The following is a 14,491-nucleotide window of genomic DNA, read 5'->3' on the forward strand; positions in this document are numbered from 1 at the left end:
CCAGTTTGATTACTGTGTGTCAGCATGTTTCTCCTTGGGTTTATCCTGTATGGGACTCTGTGCTTCCTGAACTTGGCTGGCTATTTCCTTTCCCATGTTAGGGAAGTTTTCGATTATGATCACTTCAAATATTTTCTCTGGTCCTTTCTCTCTCCCTTCTTCTTCTGGGACCCCTATAATGCAAATGTTGTTGCATTTAATGTTGTCCGAGAGGTCTCTTAGGCTGTCTTCACTGCTTTTCGTTCTTTTTTCTTTATTCTGTTATGCAGCAGTGAATTCCACCATTCTGTCTTCTAGGTCACTTATCCATGCTTCTGCCTCAGTTATTCTGCTATTGATTCCTTCTAGTGTAGTTTTCATTTCAGTTATTGTATCGTTCATCTCTGTTTGTTTGTTCTTTACTTCTTCTAATGTTTACTTTGTTAAACATTTCTTGCATCTTCTCAATTTTTGCCTCCATTCTTTTTCCGAGGTCCTGGATCATTTTCACTATCATATTCTGAATTCTTTTTCTGGAAGGTTGCCTATCTCCACTTCATTTAATTGTTTTTCTGGGGTTTTATCTTTTTCCTTCATCTGATACATAGCCCTCTGCCTTTTCATCTTGTCTATCTTTCTGTGAATGTGGTTTTTGTTCCACAGGCTGCAGGATTGTAGTTCTTCTTGCTTCTACTCTCTGCCCTCTGGTCCACCCTTATGTTTGAAAGATATTTTTACAGGGCATAATATTCTGGGATGATGGTTTTTTCTTTCAGTACTTTAAAAATGTCTCACCAAGGAACCAGCTCTTAGTTTCATCAATTTTTTCTATTGTTTTGTTGTTGTCATTGTTGTTATTTAGTTTCTATTTCATTTATTTCTGCTCTGATCTGTATGATTTCTTCTACTAACTTTGTTTTGTTTGCTCTTTTTCTAGTTACTTTAGGTGTAAAATTAGCTTGTTTATTTGAGATATTTCTTTTCTCCTGTGGTAGGCTTGTATCGCTATAAACTTCCCTCTTAGAGCTGCTTTTCCTGTGTCACATAGATTTTGGATCATTGTGTTTTCATTTTCATTTGTCTCCAGGTATTTTTAAATTTCTTTGATTTCTTCAGTGACCCATTGGGTGTTGAGTACCACATTGTTTAGCCTCCATGTGTTTGTGGTTTTTGCAGGTTTTTCTTGTAGTTCACTTCTAGTCTTATAGCATTGTGGTCAGAAAAGATGCTTGATATGGTTTCAGTTTTAAATTTACTGAGACTTGTTTTGTGACCTAGCATGTTATCTATTCTGGAGAATGTTCCACGTGCACTTGAAAAGAATGAGCAATTTGCTGCTTTTGGATGGAATGTTATATATATATCTGTTAAGTCTATCTAATCTAATGGGTCATTTAAGGCTAGTGTTCTGTTATTGATCTTCTGTTTGGATCATCTGTCCATTGTTGCAGGTGGGGTGTTAAAGTCCCCTACTGTTGTTGTGTTACTGTCAGTTTCTCCCCCTCTGTGTCTATTAATGTTTGCTTTATGTATTCAGTGCTCCTATGTTGGATGCATATATATTTACAGTTGTTATATCTTCTTCTTGGATTTATTCATTGATCATTATGTAACGTCCTTCTTTATCTCTTATTACAGACCTTGTTTTATAGTCTTATTTGGTCTGATATAAGTATTGCTATTCTGGCTTTCTTTACATTTTCATTTGCATGGAGTACCTTTTTCTATTCCTTCACTTTCTGCCTGTGTGTGTCTTTATATCTGAAGTAAGTCTCTTTTAGGCAGCATATATATGGTTCTTGTTTTTGTATCCATTCAGCAACTCTATGTCTTTTTTTTTTTTTTTTTTTTTTGCGGTACGTGGGCCTCTCACTGTTGTGTGCTCTCCTGTTGTGGAGCACAGGCTCCGGACGTGCAGGCTCAGCAGCCATGGCTCACGGGCCCAGCCGCTCTGCAGCATGTGGGATCCTCCTGGACCGGGGCACGAACCTGCGTCTACTGCGTCAGCAGGTGGACCCTCAACCACCGCGCCACCAGGGAAGCTCAACTCTATGTCTTTTTTTTTTTTTTTTTTTTTTTGCTGTATGCGGGCCTCTCACTGTTGTGGCCTCTCCCGTTGCAGAGCACAGGCTCCAGACGCCCAGGCTCAGCGGCCATGGCTCACGGGCCCAGCCGCTCCGTGGCATGTGGGATCTTCCCAGACCGGGGCACAAACCCGTGTCCCCTGCATCAGCAGGCGGACTCTCAACCACTGCACCACCAGGGAAGCCCATATGTCTTTTGATTGGAGCATTTAGCCCATTTACATTTGAAGTAATTATTGATAGGTTTGTACTTATTGCCTTTTTATTGTTTTGGGGTTGCTTTTATTGCTCCTATTGTTCTTTTCTTTTTTTTTTTTTGGCTCTCTTTCCATATCTTTAGTGTTATGTTTGGATTCCTCTCTCTTCTTTGTGTGTATATCTTTTATAGACTTTTGGTTTGTGATTACCTATATATATAGCAATCTATCTGTCCATCTATTTATATGATTATTTTAAGTTGCTGATCTCTTAATTTCGAATGCATTTTAACAATCCTGCATTTTTACTCCTCGCCACATTTACTGTTTTTTTTTTTTGCGGTATGTGGGCCTCTCACTGTTGTGGCCTCTCCCGTTGCGGAGCACAGGCTCCGGACGCGCAGGCTCAGCGGCCATGGCTCACGGTCCCAGCCACTCCGTGGCATGTGGGATCCTCCCGGACCGGGGCACGAACCCGCGTCCCCTGCATCGGCAGGCGGACTCGCAACCACGCCACCAGGGAAGCCCACGTTTACTGTTTTTAACATCATCTTGTACATCCTTTTTTGGTGTGTGTATCCATTAACTGCTTATTGTGATATTGATGATTATGATACTTTCGTCTTTTAACCTTCCTACTAGCTTTATAAGTGGCTGATCAACTACCTTCATTGTATGTTTGCCTTTACCAACGAGATTTTTCCTTTCATAATTTCTTCTTTCTAGTTGTGGTCTTTTCTGCATAGAGACATCCCTTTAACATTTCTTGTAAAGTTGGTTTCATGGTGCTAAACTCTTGCAGCTTTTTCCTGTCTGTAAAACTTTTGATTTCTCCTTCAAATCTGAATGATTTGAATAATTATTCAAATTATTGAATAATTTGCCAGGTAGAGTATTCTTGGTTGTAGGTTTTTTCTTTTCATCACTGTAAATATATTGTGCCACTCCCTTCTGGCCTGCAGAGTTTCTGCTGAAAAGTCAACTGGTAGCCTTATGGGAGTTCCGTTGTGCATAACTAGTTGCTTTTCCCTTGCTGCTTTTAATATTCTCTCTTTATCTTTAATTTTTGCTATTTTAATTACAATGTGTCTTGGTGTGGTCCTCTTTGGGTTGATCTTGTTTGGGACTCTGTGCTTCCTGGATATGGATGTCTGCTTTCTTTCCCAAGTTAGGGAAGTATTTAGCTATTATGTCTTCTAATACGTTCTCTGCACCTTTTTCTCTCTCTTCTCCTTCTGGGACCCCTGTTATGTGAATGTTATAAGCTTGATGTTGTCCTAGAGGTGTCTTAAACTGTCCTCATTTTTAAAAATTATTTGTCCTTTTTTCTGTTCAGCTTGAGTGATTTCCTCCACTCTGTCTTCCAGTTTTCTGATCCATTCCTCTGTATCATCTAATCTCCTGTTGAATCCTTCTAGTGTATTTTTAATTTTAGTTACTGTATTTTTCATCTCGGTTTGGTTCTTTATATTTTCTAACTCTTTGTTAGAAACTTCTAACTTCTCACTGTGTTCATCCAGTCTTCTCCAAAGTTCTTTGAACATTTTTATGATCATTACCTTGAAGTCTATTGCATAAATTGCTTATCTCCATTTCACTTAGTTCTTCTTCTAGGGTTTTGTCTTGTTTGGAACATATTCCTCTATCGCCTCATTTTGCCAAATTCTGTGTTCTTATTTCTATGTATTTGGTAGGTTGGTATGTTTCCTGATCGTGGAGAAGTGGCCTTATGTAGGAAATGCCTATGGGCCAGCAGCATACTCCCCTCTGGTCACCAGACCTCTATGCTTTAGGGGTGCCATCTATGTGGGCTGCATGGGCTCTTCTGTTGTGTCAGGCTGACTACTATGGGTGCCTTGGTAAGCATGGGTGGCCCCTGATCAGGTTGGTTGCCAGGCCTTGCCTAGTGCAGAAGTTGCCAGTGACTGGTGGGTGGGGCCATGTCCTGGGAAGGTTCTGGGGCTGGTGTCAGCCTGCTGATGAGTGGGGCCAGTTCCTGACTTCGCTGGCTGTGGGGCCCAGGGTTTCCCAGAGTTGATATTGACCCACTGGTAGGTGGGGCTGGATCCCTGGGCAGCTGGCCAATAAATATATGGAGAGGTGATGATCAGCATCATTACTAATCATGGAAATGTAAATTAGGACCATAGTGACAAATCTTTTCATACCCATTCCACTGGCAAAAATTAAGAGGATCTTTTTATATTATTACTGAAAGGAGTAAAAATTGATGTAACTGCTTTAGCTTACAGTTTGGCGTTATCTCCTTAGGTTGAATATTCACATACCTTATAACTCTGCAGTTCCTCTTGTAGGGTATACCCAGGAGAATCTCTTATATAGGTACTACAGGGGACATATGCACAAATGTTCATAGCAGCATTGTTCATAATAGCCAAAACTAAGAAGTAGTAAAACCCAGAAACAACCTGAATACCCATCAACAGAACAGATTTTTGAAAAGCGAAACAACAAAGTATTGTATACAACAGAGTAAACAACAAAGATATATAACGTTGTGGATGAGACTAAGTGAAAAAATAAGTGCCAAAAGGTCTCATTCTGCATGATAGCCTTTTCATAAAACTAAAATACCCTTCAAAAATTAAAATAAAAAATATAAGGATTACATATAAATGCAGGAAAAAACTATAAAAAGAAAAACAAGGGAATAATGAAACATGGTTGAGCATAATAATTTTGGGAGTTAGAGAAACAGGGAGATAGGGTGAAGGAGGCAGAGACTATATGGTTAGAAATGTTTTTGTCAAGGTCTTAGCTTTTAGTTTGCTTTTCACAATGTTAAAAATAACTAAATTGGGACTTTCGTGGTGGTCCAGTGGTTAAGACTCTGTGCTTCCACTGTAGGTGGCACAGGTTCAATCCCTGGTTGGGGAACTAAGATCCCACCTGATGTGTGGCATGGTCAAAAAAATAAAAGTAAAATAAAAATAACCAAATTAAATATCCAAACAAAGAGTTTGCCAAAATGAGACTGTGTTATGAACCAAGGATTGTGATTAATCCAGTTCTGTACACCTGAGGTCCAAATAAAGAAAATAGATACCATTTATGACCCACATTAGGGAAAACGCACACACACACACACACACACACACACACACACACACACACTAAACCTTAGTTCTTTAGGATCATGTTGTTTCCTTTTGCTTTTTTTCTTTCCAAGAAGAAGCCTAAATACTTCAGTATTTGGGAAGAATCCCTTAGTTAAGGATCTCACACCTTTCACCCAGAAATCAGCTAAGAGTGCTGTATCTCCTTTTGCTATTATAAGCAGCTTATGAATAACAAATAGTGTGTCCTTTTGAAGATGAATTTTCAGCTAAAAACAAGATTAAATGGCAAGGTAGCATTGGAAACAATTTGTTGATCATAATGTATATTGAAGATTCATTCAGATCAGTAGCATGGACTAGATCAGGGTCTATTTGACACTTGTAAGCAGAACTTAGGTGATGTTATCATGGCCAAATTGTCATCATTCTCTTTTTCTAATCACTTTTGCATTGTATAAGGAGAGTCTCTTCTGTGTGTTCAGTAGCACAATTCCTGTTGGTTACTAGAGGTTTGAGAAAGTGAGAACATTTTAATATTCAGATCCTACATAGAATGAGATGTTACCATTTAAAAGCCTTAAGAAATCTGTAGGTGGGGATTAAGGAAGCAACAAAATAAAGATCTCTGATATCTGGAATTTTGGGTTTTGCTATTGAATACAGAGCCCAGATATTACTAGAATTGCTTTCCATTCAGTGGTTTGTGCTATTGTGAGAATTTATCAGTTACTGTCTTCTGGCATTCATTCCATAGAATTAATTCATGAGGATAAAGAGAGAAATGGCATGGCGTGGATTTTCAACATTTACATATTGTGAAATTTGGAAATTATTTCAAAGCTGAAGTTTGAAACTTTGACTTGTAGAATCCAGAGAGACAAAATTAGATCACTGATCAGATAAGTTGTACACTTTGCCCACTCGTAATTCATTCCTTTTCCCTTATTGGGGTCTAACTCAGCAAAGAGTATCTCAGGAGGGCTGTAACTTGTTACCCTTGGAAACTGGCTTTGCAATCTGAACATTCTAACTTTTTTTTTAATAGATCTTTATTGGAGTATAATTACTTCACAATACTGTGTTAGTTTCTGTTGCACACGAAAGTGAATCAGCCATATGCATACATATGTCCCCATATGCCCTCCCTCTTGAGCCTCCCTCCCATCCTCCCTATCCCACCCTTCTAGGTCATCGCAAATCACCGAGCTGATCTCCCTGTACTATGCTGCTGCTTCCCATAACTGTTTTACATTTGGTAGTGTATATATGTTGATGCTAATCTCACTGCGCCCCAGCTTCCCCCTCCTACCCTGTGTCCTCAAGTCCATTCTCTATGTCTACATCTTTATTCCTGCCCTGCAACTAGGTTCATCAGTACCTTTTTCTTTTTTTTTTTAGATTCCATATATATGTGTTAGAATACGGTATTTGTTTTTCTCTTTCTGACTTACTTCACTCTGTATGACAGACTCTGGGTCCATCCACCTCACTACAAATAACTCAATTTTGTTTCTTTTTATGGCTGAGTAATATTCCATTGTATATATATGCCACATCTTCTTTAACCATTCATCTGTCAATGGACATTTAGGTTGCTTCCATGTCCTGGCTATTGTAAATAGTGCTGCAGTGAACATTGTGGTACATGTCTCTTTTTGAATTATGGTTTTCTCTGGGTATATGTCCAGTAGTGGGATTGCTGGGTCATATGGTAGTTCTATTTTTATTTTTTTAAGGAACCTCCATACTGTTTTCCATAGTGGTTGTATCAATTTACATTCCTACCAACAGTGCAGGAGGGTTCCCTTTTCACCACAGCCTTTCCAGCATTTATTGTTTCTAGATTTTTTGATGATTGCCATTCTGACTGGCATGAGGTGATACCTCATTGTAGTTTTTTTTTTTTTCCCCTGGGAATACTTATTTATTTGGTCTATTAACACCAAGATCTGCAAAAAACAAAAAACAAACAAAAAAACACAACTTCTAAACACAGGATAATAAAACTTGAACATTAACATTCTTCTTCGATTTTGTGTAAGCTCTGCAGTATGGAAAATATACAGACTTCAAACAGCTGCAAAAATAGTGTCTTTGGGAGAAAAGAGAGTTTCTACATCGATACAAGAAAAATAGGCATTTTTCTAATCCAGCCCAGTCCTGGGGCAGGTGGAGGGTGGAGAGTCACCACTTGCCACCCGGAGGAATGCCAGTTCTCCCTCTCCCCTACTACCCACCTGGGGCTGGGCAGGCTGGGCTGCTGCTTAAGACAATCTTAGGGTGAAAGCGAGATGAAAATGCCACTTAGGAAAACGCTTGGTTCCCCCTCTGCCAGCAGCTGGATTGGTCAAGTGTTATGGCCCTTTCGAGCTGCTTTGGTCAGCTCCTCCAATGAGAGGGAGGTAGGGGGATGGGACTGAGAGGATGGGGAATCTATTCGGGTCTCCTCATCTGTGTCTGGGGAGGAGAGGTAAGGAAATCTGTGGTGTCCCCTCTCCTTTAATCATGGCCAGCTTGCTCCATGATAAAGACAAGGGCCCCATACACTGTCCTTTGGACTCACACCCAGGGGTGGGGGACCCAAGACCTTCTGGTTGAGTTTTCCACCAAGTGAGAGGGGTGACAAGAACACGGGTGTGACTTGTGAGCTGCCCAGCTTCTAGTGGAGGAGGCAGGTCCCCTCACATTCGAAGGGGCAGAGGTCCATCGGAAAGAGGACCCAGGGCTTTGACACAATAAATGAAAGTGCTCAAAGGCCAGGAGGGAAGGGCTCCTTCATCCCCCATCTCAGGGGAGCTCGGGAGGGGCCTGCCACCAAGGCACTGGTCTCCATGGTGAAGTGGGGGTGGGGCCCTCAGACCACCAGGGAGCTCTGGAAAAGCGCAGGCTCTTCTGAGGGTGGGGGGCACTGCCAAGGCTCGAATGGCAGCGAGGAGGCCTTGGGGGCCTCTGGATCCTTCGAGGCAGTGGCCTGGGGCTGGCCGGGGGAAGGGGGGACCCCGGGCTTGAGGGGCAGTTACGGAAGATGAAGCCCATGCTGGGGAAGAGGGGCTTCATCAAGCTGACGGGGCAGAAAGCCGAGCCGGTTGGGTTGAAATGGACTTTGTTCTTGTCAGGACAGGAAGTCAGGAAGGCCAAGTCAGGACCTGGGGACGTGGCCTCTTCAAACACCCGCAGTCTCTCACAGTCTTCCGGGGGTTCCCGTTTGAAGATGTAGCTGTGATTGGGCCGAGGGGAGGCGGCAAAGGCAAGGACTGGAGATGGGCTGCCCTCTTCAAGGAAGGCTGGGTGGCCTGGAGGGAAAGCTTTGTCACTGGGGATGGACGTCAGCTCCTCGGCTGCACCCTGGTGTTCCTCACGGCCAGTCTGGCCAGAAGGCTGGGGGGATGCCAGGGGCATGGAGGGAGAGCTGGCAAGGTTTCCAGGCTCCAGGAGGAGGAGGGGATGATCACAGCTGACGCTCTGGAGGGGAGCTGGGGCTCGGTGTCCGTCAGGGATTTCAAGGATCCGCAGCAGCGCCTCCTCACCCTGCTCTTTCACAAACACCTCCTCCAGCTCTTGGTTGAGCCCTTCCAGGCTCCGGTGCAGGCAGGGGCTCAGTCGCAGGACAGAGGACCCTGAGGGGAAGCTGGGAGGGGACGCCCTCAGTGCTCCCCACACAGCATGGTCCCCTTGGAGGGGGGATCCCCGCTCCTTCTCTTTCCCACTGCGGCTAAGCTTTGTCCTCTGCAGCTGTTGCTTCAACTTGGTAATCTCTTTTTGGTGGTCTGTGCTGCCCCAGGACGCTGAGTGCTTGTGTGTACACGAGCTGGCCTGCTCACCTTCAAGCTCTTGCCAGGACAGGGGGGTCTGGGTGCCCTTGTTATTAGTACAGCAGGTGAAGGCCCCATCAGCATCTCGTGGCCACTGGCCCAGAAGGTAGGAGCTGAGGATGGTGTCCAGGGAGAATGTACGCCGGACCTGGGGTGGCTGAGGCCTACACACTGGCTTTTCTGGGGCCACGGAACACGGGACGCTGGCTGCGCGGCCACCCCCGTCCCGGCGCTGGTGCAGCTGCTGCAGCTGGAAAGGGACGGTGGCCCTGAAAGGCTGCAGCCCAGCCCGGGGGGAGCCAGCGGGGGCTGGGGGAGAGCAGCCCCGCCGGAGGCCCCCTGCCCCTCCGTGCCCTGGCCCCCAGGCACCTCCGCCTCTGCCGCCCACTGCGGCCCCCGCCATCGCCCGCCCGCCTGACTGCTGGCCTGCCTCGGCCCCACAGCGAGCCCCACACTCTCATTGTAGTTTTGATTTGCATTTCTCTAATAATTAGTGATATTGAGCATCTTTTCATGTGCCTCTTGCCCATCTGTATGAATATTCTAACTTTTGAAGTTTTGTAGGATATGGTCAGTTGGAGAAGACAGTGACCAGTGATCATTAAATTCAGCGTGCTATCGCAAGCTTGACAAACATCATCTAATTCCATGTATGAGCCAGCCAGTCTGAGGGTTTACATTAAGGTGGAAAAATCCTAGAAACACTGTCAGCCTGTGTATATCTTTAGTTCCTATTTGATAATCTTCCTTCAAGTCCAGAGAATATATTTTTTCATGGATGTTTTCATTTGTAATGAGACCATGGTCGTTTCTCATGGATCATGGACATTGATGAGTTGATTCAGCAGGGAGTCAGTCATTTTCTTTGCAAATGAGTGTGTCCAAACCAGGGAAATGGATGCTAATGGATCTTGGTTAATTTTAAGGGCAAGTGAAGAACAAAGTAGTCTGTTTTGATCTCTTTTTGTATGTTTCTCATTTGCTAATAAGCACAGTTAACTTAAAAACAGTTTGTGTTTCCATACGAATTGTAAAATTTTTTGTTCTAATTCTGTGAAGAATGCCATTGGTAGTTTGATAGGGATTGCATTGAATCTGTAGGTTGATTTGGGTAGTACAGTCATTTTCACAATATTGATTCTTCCAATCCAAGAACATGGTATATTTCTCCATGTTTGTGTCATCTTTGATTTCTTTCATCAGTGTTTTAGCCTGAGAAAACCATAATTCAAAAAGAGACATGTATCACAATGTTCATTGCAGCACTATTTATAATAGCCAGGACATGGAAGCAACCTAAATGTCCATCGACAGATGAATGGTTAAAGAAGATGTGGCATATATATACAATGGAATATTACTCAGCCATAAAAAGAAATGAAATTGAGTTATTTTTAGTGAGGTGGATGGACCTAGAGTCTCATACAGAGTGAAGTAAGAAAGAGAAAAACAAATACCGTATGCTAACACATATATATATATATATATATATATGGAATTCAAAAAAATAAAAGAATGGTACTGTTGAACCTAGTGACAGGGCAGGAATAAAGATGTAGACATAGAGAATGGACTTGAGGACACAGGGCAGAGGGGGAAGCTGGGGCGAAGTGAGATTAGCATCGACATATATACACTACTGAATGTAAATTAATTATGGGAAGCAGCAGCATAGCACAGGGAGATCAGTTCAGTGCTTTGAGATGACCTAGAAATGTGGGATAGGGAGGATGGGAGGGAGGCTCAAGAGGGAGGGGATATGGGGATATATGTATGCATATGACTGATTCACTTTGTTGTACAACAGAAACTAACAGTATTATGAAGCAGTTATCCTCCAATAAAGGTCTATTTTTAAAAAAAACAATGGTTTGGCTCTTTTGGAAGCCATTCCTACCTGCATTAAAGTATTACTGAACTGTTAGGCATCCTATTTATAGTTCTGTTCCCTTTGACTTCACATTTAAGTGGAAAGAGGTGGGTGGTGAGAGGCTATTTGATGTTACTCTTCTCACCTTATAAGAAACTGAAATTTTAGGATTGAAATTGTCACAAAGGCCTCTCAAATTGTAGGGTTCTTTCTACCCTAGGAAATGTTTTTCTAGACTTGCGATCACTCAAGTCATCATCATTGATGAAATCCAGTCATAGTCTTTATGTATGTTATCAAAGACCTAGTCTACTCTTCCTTGGAAAAAGACATTGGGGAATACCTAATTCACCAATGCCACTAAGCTAGCTTTACCTCCCTTCCTTCCTTCCTTGTGTGAGGAACTCAGACTGATTTTCAACACCAGTAGGGTTGTAGACTTGCTTTTTAAGCAAAGGAATGATGATGTTCTTGAGAAATTTGGGAAGTTTAGTTTGAGAAGTAAGTATATAAGACCAGGTTGACTGAATAAGACTTTCTTGAGACTGCCTGCCCTTAAGAGAATGTGTGGTCTTGTCTGAGGGGAAGACTGTTTTCCTTTTAATGCTTTTGTACTTAAGAAGGAATACTTGGTAATATGTGTGATTCATTACAATCAGTTATAAATTTGAGCGATAATTATAAGAAGAAAACTCATTGATCAGGATCATACTCATCCCTGGACACTATTTGATAGTGGTTAGAGGCTTTGCTTTCAAGTAGGGGAGGGATCATAGGAGGAGAGTTGTGAGAGAGGAGTTTTTAAATTATTGTTGCGTTTAATTTATACTTCCTAAATCACAGAAGCATGGAAAAGATTCTTCCTGAGATTGAAGGAAGGGCTTTGGTGTACACATTCTCAGTGACTAAGTCTTTATTGATTTATTTATTAAATTGAAGTATCGTTGATTTACCGTATTGTGCTAATTACTGCTGCACAGCAAAGTGATTCAGTTATACATAAATATACTTTTTTTGGTATTCTTTTCCATTATGGTTTATCATAGGATATTGAATATAGTTCTCTGTGCTGTACAGTAGGACCTTGTTGTTTATCCATTCTGTGTATAAAAGCTTACATCTGCTAACCCCCATCTCCCACTCTATCCCTCCCCCAACCTCCTCCCCCTTGGCAACCACCAGTCTGTTCTTTATGCTCAGTGACTAAGTCTTGATTACATGAGTAGATGACCTATTTTGTGCACATTTAAATTTTTGAATGATTTTTGCTAAGTCAGTAAATGTGATTTGGAGCTAATTTTCCCATCTCTGCATAATTTGATATGTTCTGAGAATACAAAGTAACTTAGATTATTTGATGTTTTTGGATTATGCATCCCACCACTTTCCTTTATGAGGACACATATTTAAGAATTACACATACATACATTCATTTTTTCATCAAATATTTACTGAGTGCCTACTGTGTGCCAGGCCCTGTTCTAGAAGTTTGGCATGCATCTGTGAACAGTAGACAGAAATCTCTACCTATTTCTTTTTTATTTTTTAAATATTTATTTAGGCTGTGCTGGGTCTTAGTTGTGGCACATGATCTTTGTTGTGGCATGCAGAATCTTTTAAGTTGTGGCATGCGGGATCTTTTAAGTTGTGGCATGCGGGATCTGTAAGTTGCGGCATGTGGGCTCATAGTTGCGGCATGTGGGCTTCTTAGTTATGGTGTGCGGACTCCTTAGTTGTGGCGTGCGGACTCCTTATTTGTGGCATGCGGACTCTTAGTCATGGCATGTGAACTCTTAGTTGTGGCATGCATGCAGGATCTAGTTCCCCGACCAGGGATTGTATCCAGGGCCCCTGCATTGGGAGCTCGGAGTCTTACCCACTGGACCACCAGGGAAGTCCCTCTACCTATTTCTTTATGAGGATTATTAACCGTTTATATGAGGAGGTCCTTAGAATACATTTATTCTTCAACTTTTTGTTAACCCTGTTTTAATGATGGAAGGGAGAAGAACAAAACTAGGGATATCTGACTTCAGGAAAGGAGTTTTTGCAAAAATGATCTATTTGGTAACAAAAATTTCACTATTGCTTACATCAATTTTAGATCTTTTCTTTGGAAGTGTGGTTCACACACAAATATCAGTCACATTGCTTTATAATCAATACTAATTTTTTACATCTCTCTCCAAATTTGCCTGCTTGTTCATTCACTTTACTTACCACATTGGCTTTGAATGATCTTTAACTTACTGAAAATAAAATCTACCCTTAAAATCTGGTAATTGCCTCTGAAGATATTTAAAACAATGTGTTGGAGGTAATTGTAATATCACAAATAAGATCATGGGCCCCCTGAAGGCAGTAGCCCTCTTTTGTACATATAATTTCTGGCATCTTTATTAAAAGTAAATCTTGTTTTACAGTGACCTTGAACATATATTCTCTGTTAAGTGTGTATCAGAATATACCTAACCGGTATCAATCTGAGCCTGACTGTAGGTGATTCTGTGATTTAATTTGCAGTAAGTAGGCTTTTTTTTGTTCTTCACCCTCACCAGGTATACAATGTTTACATGGCAGGGAGGCAGTTGTGTTCTAAGCGGTACCGGGAATTTGCCATCCTACACCAGAACCTGAAGAGAGAGTTTGCCAACTTTACATTTCCCCGACTTCCAGGGAAGTGGCCATTCTCTTTATCAGAACAGCAATTAGATGCCCGACGTCGAGGGTTGGAAGAATATCTAGAAAAAGGTAAGCCAGCCTATTAAACTCTACTATCTTGAGTAAAAATAGGGTCTAGGTATATATTGCAGCTCCTAAACTGCATAGCTAAGTTTCCTGAAACTCAACAGTGAAAGTAAATCAGGTTTTTGACTTAGGTGTTGAATGATCTGAGCTTTGAAGCCAAGAGTAAAATGTTCAGTACAGCAATTAATAGCCTATTTTATTGACTCGCCAAACACTTAACAACAACAGAAAAATGCATAATTATTTTTTGATGCATTAAGGACCTTTATTTATTTATAGGGTTATATTTTTGCACACAGCAAACATATACAGACTCAGCAACATGCTAAATTGATTTGGGAACTAGATGGGCAGTATTTAAGAAATTTTTATGAAAGTGATTCTTGGTTCACTGGCATGTCCTACTTGAAGATTCCTTATTCCTCTTACACGTGTCCGTGGATAGGTTTGATGAGTTGTAGGTAAGCTAATGTTCCCTTTTTCTAAGTAGGTTATAGGTAGAAATATTAAAACTTATTTGTTATCTCAGGACCTCCAAACAATACATTAGGAGTCTTTGGATGTGGATGCTGAAACGTTTGTCTAGAAAGGCAGGGAGAAATGACACAGATCTCCTGAATAAGATGGTTCAGTTTGTGGCTCAGAGAAGAGACCTTGTTTTGCTACATTATAGAGTTACATAATTTGCTAGGCATGCAATAGGCTTTTCTTTAAAGTACTA

The 14,491-nt window shown here is 41.6% G+C and overlaps 1 protein-coding gene and 1 pseudogene across 2 annotated transcripts in view; one reads left to right on the forward strand and one right to left on the reverse strand.

Annotated features, from left to right (window-relative positions):
* SNX27 (sorting nexin 27) overlaps positions 1–14,491 on the forward strand; it is an 82,897-nt gene that overhangs the window by 39,458 nt on the left and 28,948 nt on the right. The window contains exon 3 of the mRNA XM_065877603.1: positions 13,581–13,773. Within this exon, the coding sequence (XP_065733675.1) occupies positions 13,581–13,773 (193 nt within the window). The remainder of the gene's footprint in view (positions 1–13,580; positions 13,774–14,491) is intronic.
* On the reverse strand, positions 8,195–9,601 carry LOC136138035 (protein FAM117A pseudogene; annotated as a pseudogene). The gene has a single exon (XR_010656780.1). The product of XR_010656780.1 is annotated as a protein FAM117A pseudogene (transcript).

This window comes from Phocoena phocoena, chromosome 1, assembly GCF_963924675.1.
Source record: "Phocoena phocoena chromosome 1, mPhoPho1.1, whole genome shotgun sequence".
NCBI lineage: Eukaryota > Metazoa > Chordata > Mammalia > Artiodactyla > Phocoenidae > Phocoena > Phocoena phocoena.